This window comes from Propithecus coquereli, unplaced genomic scaffold, assembly GCF_000956105.1.
Source record: "Propithecus coquereli isolate 6110/MARCELLA unplaced genomic scaffold, Pcoq_1.0 Scaffold94, whole genome shotgun sequence".
Lineage (NCBI taxonomy): Eukaryota > Metazoa > Chordata > Mammalia > Primates > Indriidae > Propithecus > Propithecus coquereli.
This window is the reverse complement of record NW_012155729.1, coordinates 274,290-287,986: the sequence shown is the minus strand read 5'-3', so window position 1 is coordinate 287,986 and position 13,697 is coordinate 274,290. Positions and strand designations below refer to the sequence as shown.

Genomic DNA, 13,697 nt, shown 5'->3' with positions numbered 1-13,697 from the left:
GGCATGGCCGTCCCACGTTGTCAGACTCCCCTCCCGCTCATGGGCTGGGGCGCCTGCCCCCCCTGCCACCTTGCCGGGGAGTGCAGTGAGTCAGGGCTGTGTCTTCCCGAGGGACCCCCGCGTCTGGGTGCAGCCTCCCCCTCACTCTGCTGTTCTCTCTCACTCCCAGGGGTGGACCAAGCTTTGCCTCAAGAGCGCCGGGCGCCCGTTACGCCTTCCTCTTCCTCTCGCTACCACCGCCGGCGGTCCTCAGGCTCCCGAGATGAGCGCTACCGGTCAGGTAAGGCGGGGGCTGGGGTGAGGCCAGCGCGATGCTCCTGTCTGCCGCGTGGCGGGCGCGTGACCCGCAGCCGTGGGCGCAGAGGTGCCGTACGCTGGACTTTGCACAAACAGCGCCCGCCTCGTACACAGGCGTGCCCTCTCGGGGCACGGTGACCTGCCGTGAACTGTGTCGTCCACTGTTTAGAATTTCATCATTAAAAAGGTAATAATCTCTCGGGAGCTGAATTTTGCTCATTTTTTTAGGTGTTACTATTAAACAATTGATTTTATTTTTTATGATCTTGGTTGCTAGTATACATTTTTTTCCTTTTTTGTCTACAGTGACTTCTTTTTAAGCACAGTTTTCCAAAAAGAAAATCCTTAAACTTTCACCTGGCCGTGTTGATTTTCCCTTTGTGTTTTCGAGCTGCCTCTGAGGTGCTGCCCGGGACCCTCGGTGGTGCAGCCGTCACCGGGGGTTGGCCGGCTTCAGTTTCTGAATTTAGCAACAGAAAAGTAATATTTTAATTAGTTTTTTGAGAGTCTTTTCCCAATATGTAGATTAAAATTGATTCTCACTGCTTCCCTACTTGCAATTTTTAAAAGCAAATTACCCGTAAATTTTGTGGTTGTTGCTGGGGCTCCGGTTCGGGGCACATGTGAACTGGTGGTGACGGTGGCTTGTGCTACAATATTGGCATGTCACTCTGTGTCTTTCAAAGTGCTCTTCACAGGCGTTCTCTCATTCCGTTTTTATGATAAGCAGGTGAAGTGGCTGCTGTTGTCTCATGTGTCAGAAGGGGAAACTGAGGCTGAGATTAAGGTGTCATCCTGTTCTGAGTACTCTCTCTGTGTGGAGTTCTCCAGCCACCCAAGTAAAGCTGTGAAATGTTGTTCTGCCTCAGCACGTTCTGCTTCTGGTCCATGGTACCCGCCGCGGTTGTCACCACCTGGCTCTTTGTCTGTCTGTCTACGTGTCTGTGCGTCAGCCGTGTCCCTACTTTGGGCTGACCGTCTGTTTACCTGTATCTTCCATCCATCCGCCACCTACTTACCTGCCCAGCTAACGGGCACGCGTCCGTTTATCCACCTGTATCTTCCATCCATCATCTGTCATCTGTCTTTTCATCTGTCAGTCACCTGCCTACCTACTTATCTCCTCCCAGAAGAAGGTAAGGTCCCCAAAGGCAGGGTCTTTGTTCGTTTGTGTAGGCTGAGCACCTAAAATATTGGCTCCTGTTTTTTCAAGGAAGGAGGAAGAGAGAACAAAACACACTTGGGGAGGGGCAAGAAAGCAGCTGGGAAGGGCTGGATCACCAAGTGTCTTGGGCATCGTGCTGGGAATTCGGACGTCACCCTGTGGTTGTAGGTGCCCCTGGAGAGCTGCGGCAGAGGCACGGTGGGAGCCGGTTTAGGGTTTGGAGATGCTTCCCCGGAGCATTGTGGGGTGTGGATTAGACGTGGAGGAGCCCGAAGGACCCGAGATTGGTGTGTGTCTGGAGATGAGCCAGGACCAGAGGGGTTTGAGATGTGTTTAGAAGGGGGTGACGGCAGGACCTCAGGGCCGAGTTGACGGGGCGTGAGAGGGAGTCCAGGGTGACTCCCGGATGTCTGAGTGTTACACCTGAGCAGGTGATGGTCCCCGCCTCTGCACCCACTTCTCTGCCGCCACAGAGCCGGGTTCCTGTTTGCGGGAAAGATGGTGGGTTTGCCGCGGCTATTCAGTTACTGTGCGGACGATACCGTGAGAATTGTTACAAACTGATAAACTATAGTTGATTTTCTCAGAGTGTATCCTCACATGTCGTTTTAAAAATGAGCTGTGAGGTGCGATGAGCTCATTTTAGTCTATTGCCGGTGTACATATTTCAGAATTTTCTGGTTCTTTTTTCTCCTGGGCCAACTTGGAAGACTGAAGACCTTCACGAGGAAAGTTTGCCATCCTCAGGAGTCTCTCACTGGAACTGCGACCCTTCATCTTGCAGCAGGACCACTTGGTTCTATCGGCCGAGAAATACGTCTGTTGTCTCTTAGATTATTGGCCTAATTAACAGTCAGTCTTGTCAGCCCTGTAGTCTCTGATTTAGTCTCTCCTGGCTGTATTTTTCCATTTCATTTCTAAACCTACGACCTCACGCTGTAATGAGCTCTTAGAATTCTTTATGATACTATGCACCTTTCTTCTTTTTAAATAGCTTCCTTTTGGAGTGTCAGTTTGATTTGGGAAGTGAATGAATGAACAGTGATGCATCAGACTCTATTTCAGGACATTTTATTGCCTTTGCTTGATAAAGTCTAAATTAGAGCTTAAATTCTAGTTTTTTTTTTTAACACCCTTTCCAACCAATAGCCCCAGAAGAGAAAACCTTGCGATTTGTGTTGCCTTCATTCCAACCAAGGCTGCCTGTGACAAGGAAGAATATTAAAATTCACATGCAGCCTACTGTTTCCTAATATGGTTAGAATTGTTTGTCTTTTTATGAGCATAGAAACGGTTGTAAAAAGCATTTCTTACACTTTGCACGTGTGCACAGACAGCAGTAGCTGCCTGGGTGATCGGGAGCTCAGTCTCAGCCTTGCTGTCGCTGGGCTAGAACGTGCCGCATGCCTGCGTCCCTCTAGGACAACGAACCTCAGACAGAGTCCAGGGACCCCTGTGGGATCCTGAGACCTTCCAGAAGCATCTGTGAGGCCAAACTGCTTGCAGAGTAGCACTGTCAGATCTGCCTTTTCCATTCCTACCCTCCACGAGTCGCGAGGCTGCGTGACATGCGGTGTCCTGACAGCTGGTGGATTGTGATTGTGAAGTGCTGTGTTTTAAAAGTTTTTTCAGTTTACTTTCAAATACTACAGATATCAAAATATTAACCCCATTGGCAAAAGCTATTTAATTTGGGGGCAAGTTTTAGGTGTTTAAATTGTTCTTTGGGGCAGAGAGTTTGAGAATCATTGTCATAAGATTTTTTGTGTCATTTTTTTAATGTGAACTAGAAACTCCTGCCCCTGAGCCCATCCCTTACGCTGGTTTTGTGCTGATGGTAGAATTTAAAGTATGAATCGTGGCGATGTCAATTTCTGGGAATAGACTTGTATCCTGGTATCCAATCATTCAACAGATGTGCAGACGGCTTATGTCCCGGGCACTCTGTGCTGTAGGTGAGACAGAGATACAGAAGGTGTTGTCCTTGCTGGTGGACTTACCCTGTAGCAAGTTCTTCCTCAGTGCTCAAGTTTAATTTTCTAGATTGAGAAGGTGTGTCTTTCTCGAGTCAACTTGGATTTGGATTTACTGATTTTAACGAGGTGCCTGCTCTGTGACCTGTGTTCTCTCTGAACAACTCTGCTTTTCCATCGTGGGTTCCAGTGTGATAATGCTATTTCTCTCTTCATTTAGAGTGTGATGGGCCGGGAGAGAAGAGTGCTCAGTACAGCCGGATCAGGCCGTGCAGCCAGCTCAGCGTCCCTACCGCAGGCGACAGGCCCCGTCTGTGTAGAGCTGCGCCGTCCAAAACGGTGGCCAGTGACCACATGGGACCTTTTACATTTAAATTAGTTAAGATTAAATAAAATGTTGAAATTGTCCTTCTGCTGCACCAGCCAATTTCAGGCAAGCGGCTGCCACGCCAGACGGCGCAGTGTGACCCCCGCCGGCCCAGCACTGATTCTGGCGCTCATGCTGCTCTGGGCCGGGGCTGTGGGACTGAGGCCAAAGACAGGGTTTGAAGGTCTGTTTGTCTTAGGCTAAAGAAAGGGAATTTAATCATGATATCTGTGCCTCATCATTTAAATAGAAAATGTTAGAAACATCAACGTAGCAGAGATGCATGGGATAGATTGGTTGATTGGGTCAGGTTCTTGTCTGAAAGCAGGAACAGGTTAAGAAGCTATTGTATTGCAGGTAAAAAAAAAAAAAAACAAAACAAAACACAGTGAATCGAAATTGATGAGATGCAGTGAAAACAGTACTTAGAAATAAATTCGTAGTCTAAAATAGGTAAGAAGAGATGCTGGAAACTGAAGAAACAGGCATTTGACTTAAGATTTTAGAAAAGAAAGATTAAGTCCGCAGAAAGGAGAATTCAGACGATAATGAAGAGAATAAAATGAAATAGAATGCCTAGATTTCCAGGTTCCAGCCCAGCACGTCAGGAGCTGGAAAGTCATCACACTTGTCCTCTCAAGAAAAAAGCTGAAGAAACTAAAAATAACCACTTTTCCTAGAACCACCAAAGAATTGAGGTTGTAGGGCAAACTGCGGCCCTGAAATTGGGGGTGGACGGTGTGATTGGGAAACCAGGGGGTCCGCGCAGTGCCAGAAGCAGAGACACTGTGGGAGGAGGAAGAATGCCTCCGATGGGCCACCAGTACTGGACGTGGGCAGGTCGGAAACTCAGGTCCGAGTAGAGAAAGGAAGGAGGGAGAGAAGGACTAAAGGAGGGTAAGATAGAGTCTTTAAGTTTGTTGGAATATCGTAGCAGTGAAGTGGGTGGTTGCAGGGCAACAGGGATTAGTGCAGTGATGGCAGGAGGTGGTGCTGGGAGCACGCTACGAAGCCTGGCCCTGCCTGTGTGCTGGTGCTGTGCAATTCGAAAGCGGACCTGGATTAGTGATAAACGCAAATTGCCTCCTCCCGGACAACCACTGGAAACAGCTTAAAATGAAGTATAATTGATGCAGTAAGAGAGAAGAAAATGGGATCGTACAAAGTGCTCAATACAACTAGAAAAGGCAGAAAAAGAGCAGAAGGTGAAAGAACAATGACAACAAATAGAAACCAGTAACAAATATCTAGCCATTGATCCAAATATCAATCACTTTACACCTCAGTGATCTAAGCACCAATTCAAAGACACAGACTTTGAGAGTGAATAAAAAACAGTACCCAATTATATGCTGTCTACAGCAAACCCTTTTAATGCAGCCATGGATGGATTAAAGTGAAGGGATAAGAAAGTAACATTGTAACACCCATCAGAAGACAGGAGGAATAGCTATAGTCATTCCAGCAGAGACAACTTCAGAGCAAGAAAAGTTGCTGGGGATTAGGAGGGTTGTACATAACGAGAAAGGGGTCATTTCCCCAGAAGACATAACAATCCTTGGCACATACGTACCCAGAAACAAGCACCAAAATATGTTAATTCAAGAACCCACGAAACACCAATGAGAGAGAAACCAGCCCACTGTCACAGCGGGAGATTTCAGCGTCCTGTGTCGGTAACCCACAGATCTGCAGCAGAGCTGAACCGCACCATCACCAGACCGAACACGTGTAGGACTCTGCCCTGAGCCTTGCTGTGTTGAGTCATTTGACCGTCACACCTACCCCCGGACAGCTGTTCGTTATTCCCAATTTGTACCCAGGGAAACTGAGGCACAGGCAGGTTAAGTAGCTTGCCCATGGTCACACTCAGGAACCGGGATTTGAACTCGTGCTGTCCTGCTCCAGAACCTACAGTCGCCACTGCTCTGCCGTCATGAAGCCAAGCAGTCCCCACTGTGGTCCACTGTCACTATGAGGTGGGGCGGCTGCCCCCTCACAGTCCGCATGCACGTCATCAGTCCTATGACGTCATGAACTGTGCGAGTGACAGGAGCTCCGGGAATCGGATTGTGATTTTACGACTTCAGGAGAGGAGGGCAGGGGACACGTGAGCTTCTCTTAAGGTTTAAACCCGTAGGTGCGCACAGTGTTCTAGAATACTCATGACAGCTGTAACAACGTCGAACGTAAAGGGTGAATTTTTATGCTACCCCTTTTCTCTGGGGGCTGAAGTTCTGATTCTTTGCATTTTTATCCCCAAACATCCATCGCTTGTTACACTACAGGACGCTAGTTTTTCCAGAGTGAAACAAGTTGCAATCTATGTAAAGAAACCAAAAGGAAAGTGGATTTTCTACTCAGCATATTAAGAATTTTTATCTGTTCAATGACTTTATTCAGACTTTTGACTTGAGTCAACATAGACTCATGAAGAGAAAGGACCAGGGGGTCCCCTTTGGGATTTGGGTCCTGGGTCCGCATGGCTGGTGCCCAGATCTTGCTTTCCGTGTGGTGTTGTCCCACGAGGAGCTGGGTCTGCTGACTGCAGGGCTGGGACGGGGAGAGCACAGGATAGTCTGGGATGTTGTGTATTGGAGATGGTGAGAAAGTGTTCTCGCGTGGGGGACCTGCCGAGGGGACACTGGCCAGGTGAGGGGCTGCCTCCGTGCAGCAAATGAAAAGCAACTGTCAGGAATTATAGCCATTAAATTTGACCTCATGGGTACATATTGATATATGTAAATGAACGAGTAGAAGGGAAAATACTCATTTTTTTTTTTAAACAAATGTAGAGTATTTGGTGAATTAGAAGGAATGGTAGAGTCAGGAAATCACTAGTGATGCTAAAACTTGCAGGTGAACGATCGAAAAGCAGAACGTGTGGGTGGCATCAACGTGTCTCCTCCCAAATTACTTTTTTTTTTTTTTTTGAGACAGAGTCTCACTCTGTCACCCGGGCTAGAGTGCTGTGGTGTCAGCCCAGCTCACAGCAACCTCCAACTCCTGGGCTCAAGCGATCCTCCTGCCTCAGCCTCCCGAGTAGCTGGGACTACAGGCATGCGCCACCATGCCCGGCTAGTTTTTTCTATATATTTTTAGTTGTCCAGCTAATTTCTTTCTATTTTTAGTAGAGACGGGGTCTTGCTCTTGCTCAGGCTGGTCTTCAACTCCTGACCTCGAGCAATCCTCCTGCCTTGGCCTCCCCAAGTGCTAGCCAAATTACTTGTTAATTGCGGGGGGAGACGTAGCCTTTGCACTTTGGAGGAATTTGACAGATGCCACTTCAGGTGATCAAAGTGACCCTCACCCCAGAGGACAGACTTCTGCAGTGTCCCTGCTAAGCTGCGTAATCTGAGTATAATCACTAGGGAAATGTCAAAAAACCCCAATTGAAAGAAAAGCCACAGAATAACGGCCATATTTTTTAATATTTCCAATTTTGGAGAACACGGAAGCCGAGAAACTGTTCCGGATTCATGGAGAGTAGAAGTACGATGATAGGCAGATGCAGCCCATGACCCTGGGTCAGGTCACAGGGAGACAAAGGAAGTTGCTGGGACGGTTGACCCCATTTGGGTGTGGATTTGGGATTATAGTATTGTGGGGAGGGGGAGAGAGCAAATGTGTTTCCAGCTTTCGGGGCTGGCGCGGCCACAACCATGGCCCCGAGCTCCGCTCCGTGACTCCATGTGCGTGGACGGTGCGACTATGTCCCAACAGACATTTGCAAAAGGAGACGGGGGCTGGATTTGGCCACAGGCTGCGGCTGGCCGAGCCCTGCTCTGAACGTCCACGGCTTCCTGGAGGATCTGGGCATCTACAGGCTCAGGAGAGGCGTCAGGAGGCCCCGGGAGCAGTCGCGGCTGGGTTCAAATCCCAGCAGTGCCGCTCACCGGGTGTAGGACTCTGTTTCCTCGTTCGCGAGGTGGGAGTAGAACGAGCGCAGCCTCAGGGTTGTCAGAATGTCTGGAGGGTTGTCTGGCCTTGGCTGGTTCCCTGCTGGTCTTCTCTGACCCCACCAAACTGAAATCAGATCGCGTCCCACGGAGGGCCGGGCTGTGCAGCCTGGTCCCCGACCCCCTCCCTGGTCTTCGCTCGCACTGTCCCTCCCTGTTCTGTCTTGTTCTGATTCTCCACCCGCTTTGATCGTCAGTTACCTGTCTCCTGTCTGTCAGCAAGGGCACTGTGTCCACCTCACCACCATGTCCCAGCCCCAGGAACCTCCTTATGGAGTGGGCGTGCGGTCAGCACGCTGATAGCCGTGAGGTGCCCAACACGGTGCCCAGCCCGTAACCGAGTGCGCGGTGCGCTGGGGCCGTTGCTGGTCACCAAGTGTGTGAGGCGCACTCACTTCCCTCAGCAGCACAACGGGGGGGGGGGGGCGGTGTGAGGCTTTTAAACGTGATTTGTAAGGAAATCTCCAAAGACCGAGGTCTATTCCCCCAGGAAAAGTCACAGAGCTGTTTGTAGCCAGTGTTTGATTATTTACATAGATTCTGCGGTAATAAAACAAATAATTGAATGAATTATCTGTGGATGAATTTTAATGTCTTCTCCCAGGAGCTTTTCCAACTCACAGGCTCAAACTCCTCCTCTGTCCCTGCCCACCCGCGGGTGAGTTACCGGAGGAGAAGAACCAGGCCCGGGCACAGGACGGACGCGGGGCCTCGGGAGCCCGGCCAGGCGGGGCGGTGACGGCTCTCTCTGTTGCAGACGTCCACACGGAAGCCGTCCAGGCCGCCCTTGCCAAACACAAGGAGAGGAAGATGGCGGTGCCCATGCCGTCCAAACGCAGGTCGCTGGTCGTGCAGACCTCGATGGACGCCTACACTCCTCCAGGTGAGCGGCGGGCTCCGGCGTCTGCTTCTTGCACGTGACAGTTGGTCACCGTGTTAAGTGACCACTGGCCCAGCAGTCGGGTTTTTAGCTTTCAAAATAACGGTGCTATAATTCAGATTTTGTGAACCAGACGTCCAAAACAGTACATAAATTAACATAAATTGTAAAGGAGAGTTAACATTACTATGGGTGTATCTGTCTAAATGCATATTTTAAACTCATCAGGATTCAAACATACGATAGACACTTTTAAAATCTTATGAAGTTTTATTCATTTAATTCTTCATATGGAAAAGAGAAGAGTTTGTGCCTCTTTAGTTCTGATCAAAATTAGACCTTCTGCTTAGACTGGTATATACATATTCTCAAGTCTTTATCATATAAATGTGCTACATTGTTGCATTGCTTAAGCGCAAAAGTCAATTGGTCAATTTAGGCAGTTACTTGAATCAGGGTTGCCAAACTTTGCCTGTAAAGTGCTAGATAGTATTTTGGTATCCGTAGGTGATAGGTCTCTATCACAACTACTCAACTCTGCTGTCGTAGCTTGGAAGCAGCTATGGGCAATATCAGTGAATGGGTGTGACCATGTACCAGTAAAACTGTATTGACAAAAACAGGCAGCAGACCGGATTTGGTCCAAGACCTGCCAACCCCTGATCTAAATGATTGAATAAATCTAAATGATTTATATTTCCATTAAGTGATGCAGCTTTTATTTAACCTTGAATTTTGCATAACTACCCACATCCTTTGTTATACTCCATCTAAGTAGTTATAAACTATATCTCATGGTCTTCAAAACCACAGTGAAGCAGGGAGTTGAATTATCCAGGTATCTCTTGGAAACAAGCAGGATGGCACCTACTTGACGTTTTGTCCTGTGATTTTGGTTCTGACATTCATGTCAGATTGTTGCAAGGATCGCTTGAGCCCAGGAGTTCAAGACCAGCCTGGGCAACATAGTGAGATCCCATCTGTACAAAAAATAGAAAAATTAGCGGGCTGTGGTGGTGAGTATCTGTAGTCCCAGCTACTCGGGAGGCTGAGGCAGGAGATGGCTTGAGCCCAGGAGCTCGAGGCTGCAGTGAGCTGTGATCGCCCCACTGCTCTCCAGTCTGGGTGGCAGAGTAAGATGCTGTCTTTAAAAAATAGAAAGAATATTGGACTCGTACAACATTTTTTGGGGTATTTTTATATTTTTAAGTTCATCGTAGAGTGTTGGCCAGCAGTGGAGCAATGGACGCACCTCGTATCAGCTGTGACCAAGTGTGTAGAAATATTTCACACAACTCCTTGGCGTTCACCTTTATGTGCCTTTGAAAGTGAAAGTACTCAGCTTTATAGAACAGAACTTGAACAGTGTGTGCTTTTGGTTTTTTGTTACTTTTTTTTATTTATAGATAAATGTTCTTCATCTCAAGAATACACTGTTCTCGTAGGCAAAGGAGTCCTTTCTGCTAATGGGCTTAGCCTCCCTCCTTTCTTTATGTTAAGCCACAGAACATAATTTGAGACTATTTAAAAATGATACACTTAACCCTGTTTAGTTCATGGTTATAATTTGACAAAATTTATAACATGGTAAAATACTTTTATTTGTTTTTTTTGTGTAACAAACAAAATGGGCTTACAAGGATAACAACCCGCTTAAAATATTTTTAACAAGATCTTGGAACTAGGCAGTATTTGGGGAAACAGGCATTTTTCTGCCCGTTTTACAAGAGAAGTGATGAGTTTAACATGCAAGAAGCAGCGCGGTTACTCACGTGTGAGCGTATCTCGCGTGTTGAGTCCGTCCACCGGGGAATGTTATTGGATCATATGTGGTAAAAAGCAAAGCTTGTTATACAAATGTCTTGCAAAATGTAAAAGAACATCATTGGCAATGTTATTGTGATGAGACATTTGCATTTAATTAGTCGACTAGTATTTTCATGCAAACCATTTAATACATTTTGTAAACGTTCATCAAGAGTCCTAGTGGTGTCATGGGACAGTTTTGTGGGATCATAAATGTCACTGCCGTCGTCACGAAAGTTTTTGTTCACAGACTGTCCTGTGCTTGGTGGTCGTCTGCGTGTTCACACCACGCTCGAACGGAATCTTAGCTTCGTTCTCTGTCCGTCCTCCTTGGTTGCTGGGAGCGGTTGTTAGAACTCCTCTCCTGCCCGTTGCTCTTGAGAAAATGCTCCTGACGTTTACAGTTTCTAGAAAAAATCTAATCGGGAAGGTTGTAATGCTAGTCTCCGACTGGTGAAACTTTCCTGTAGTTGTAGAATTGCAAGAACAGCTAAGACTTCTGCTTCTAGCCATACTGAAATAACTGGCACCAGCTAGTGCGGCCACTCTGAGCAGCTGCAAAACCGCGTGGAAAGAGGAGGCCGCCGTCCTTAGAGAACCTAGGGGGTGAGCCCATGACATGCAGGTCCTCTGGCAGGTGTCACACCGTACGTGGGACTGTCCTAGGTGTTGGATATGGCAGAAGACAGGGTTTTCAAATCCGCCATTATGAATATTTGTTCAAGGAATCAGTTGAAATACCTCCAAGAACTAAAAAAGTTAATACGTGAGCTGAGCAGAGAAAGGGAAAAATATTTTTTTAGTGATGGACATAAGGGAGGTTCAGGTTCTGCGTGTTGAGGAGCCTGGCAGTCACCACTCCAACCTGATAACACGTAAAAAGCTGAACAAACTGGAAAAATCAACAGTTCTTCTTAGATTTGTGAGAAAAGTGCAGTCACAGAGCAAAGTGCTATCCCCAAAATTGGAGGGAGAGACAGGTGGACACGGGGTCACAGCAAACCGGAGCAGAAAGTCCATGGAAACCGGACGTCCCCGAGGGACCAGTGCTGGGACCGGAAAACCCCAACTGTGATGGACAAGAGCCGCATGCTGGGCGCCAACGTGTCTGAGAGCCACATGGCAGCCAGGCTTGGTCACACGGGGTCCCCATGGGATTTGCCTCCACGAGCTCAACCAGGTTCCCAAAGCATTAATAAATGTCAGAGAAAAGTCCCTGTGCTTCTGGCAGGGGAAGGGGACACAGGACCGTTTGACCCCTGCCAGGGCCCCCGTATCAGGGTCTGCCTTCAGGAGGATGGATTGACTAGAGACTGACCTGTTGGGGTCTTATCTGTGCCCACCTGGCCTGGGGGAGGGACACATCCAACTCTAACTTCACCCTGAAGGTCAAAGACAGCACTGCTGAAAAGAGCAGAACATCCAAGAACTGGGGGACAGCTCAGCGTAACGTACGCGCGATGAGAATCCCAGAAGGAGAAGAAAGGGCGAGAGGAACAGAAGAAAGATTTAAAACAATGACGACTGAGAATTTCCACAAATGAACGTCAGACACCGAACCCCACAGATCCAGGAAGCTCGGAGAACACCAGGCAGGATAAATGGAGAAGACAAGACAAAACCAAAAAGCAACAAAGGAAAACACTACACCTGGGCATATCGTTATCAAAGTTCAGAGCATCAAAGTTAAAAAAATCTTGGCAGAAGCTGGAGGAAAAATCATTCAAGTTACAGGGACCAAAGATAAGAATTACATTCAACTCCTCAAACTGTGAATGCAGGAAGAAAGTGGAGTGGAATATTTAAAGTGTTGATGGAGGAGAAAAATCACCAACCTAAGTCCTGCACTCTGCAAAATTGTCTTTTGAAAGTGACGAAGGCCGGGCAGCTCACGCCTGTGACTCTGGTGCTTCGGGAGGCTGAGGCGGTGGGAGGATGGCTTAAGGCCAGGAGATCGAGATCAGCCTTGGCAACATATGAGACCCCAGTTCTATAAAAATAAAAAAAGTAGCTGGGCATGGTGGCACCTGTAGTCCCAGCTACTCAGGAGGCTGAGGCAGGAGGATCACTTGAGCCCGGGAGTTGGAGGCTGCGGTGAGCTGTGATGACGCCACTGCACTCCAGCCTGGGTGACGGAGACCCTGTCTCTTTAAAAGAAAGAAAAAGAGAGAAAAAGGTAAAACTATGAAGATAGTAGAAAGATCAGTGGTTTCCAGGGGTTGGGGGAGAGAGTGTTGAACAGGTGGAGCACGGAGGGTTTCTAGTTTATACTCTGCGGTGCTGTACTAGTAGGGATGCGTGGTTGTGCATTTTCCCAGATGGTACAAACCAGAGTGAGCCTTAGTATAAACTGTGCAGGGACTTTGGGGGTGATGACATTTTGGTGTAGGCTCATCAGCTGTATCACACGCACTGCTCTGGCGGAGACGTCGAGGATGGGGGCAGGTGTTACAGGAGACCCCACTGTACCTTTCTCTTGTCTGGACCTGAACTGCTCTCCAAAAATCTTTTTTTAAAAAAAGACAATGTAAACTCTAGAACTGAAAATTCCAATACTAAAATGAACTCTCCGGATGAGCTTAACGTCAGGTTGGAGAAGGAAGAGAGAGTCTGTGAATTTGAGAGACCAGGAGAAATTGACCAAACCGAAGAAGAGAGAAACAAAAATTAAAGAAAAATTAACAGAACCTCAAGCATCCGTGGTACGAGGTTCATACGCTTGTAATACGAGAAAGAAAAGAATGAGAAAAGAACAGAAAGACCATTTGAAGAAACGAATCGAAAATGTCTCAGATTGACGTAAAACACCGGCTTCCAGACTCCAGAAGTTCAGTGACCCCCCCGCCAGGCAGAACAAATATAAAAAAGGTCTCACCTAATTTCATAGTAGTCTAAGTGCTGAAATCCAAAGATTAAGAGGAAATCTAGAAAGTAATCGGGAGAAAAGACATGATTGCGGGAGAACAACCATTCAAATGACGAGTGACTTTAGGAAGATACAGGAGAGGCCAGAAGGCAGTGGGAAGACATCGCCGCGAACTCACATAAACGTGGCTGAGATGACACAGAAACGAGAGCCGCAAGTGTCACCAGCAGAGCTGTGCCGCAAACGCGCAAGCGTGTCCTTCGGGTCAGTCGCGAGCGATGCCAGGTGAGAAGTCAGCTCTGTGAAAAGGGAGGAACGCCGGGGCCGGGCGCGGTGGCTCACGCCTGTAATCCTAGCACTCTGGGAGGCTGAGGCGGGCGGATT

General features: G+C 47.9%; 1 protein-coding gene across 1 annotated transcript in view; it reads left to right on the top strand.

Annotated features, from left to right (window-relative positions):
• Positions 1 to 13,697, top strand: part of DIP2C (DIP2 disco-interacting protein 2 homolog C (Drosophila)) — a 114,409-nt gene that overhangs the window by 10,547 nt on the left and 90,165 nt on the right. The window contains exons 3-4 of the mRNA XM_012664942.1: positions 170 to 280; positions 8,519 to 8,644. Of these exons, the coding sequence (XP_012520396.1) occupies positions 8,572 to 8,644 (73 nt within the window). The 5' untranslated portion in view covers positions 170 to 280; positions 8,519 to 8,571. The remainder of the gene's footprint in view (positions 1 to 169; positions 281 to 8,518; positions 8,645 to 13,697) is intronic.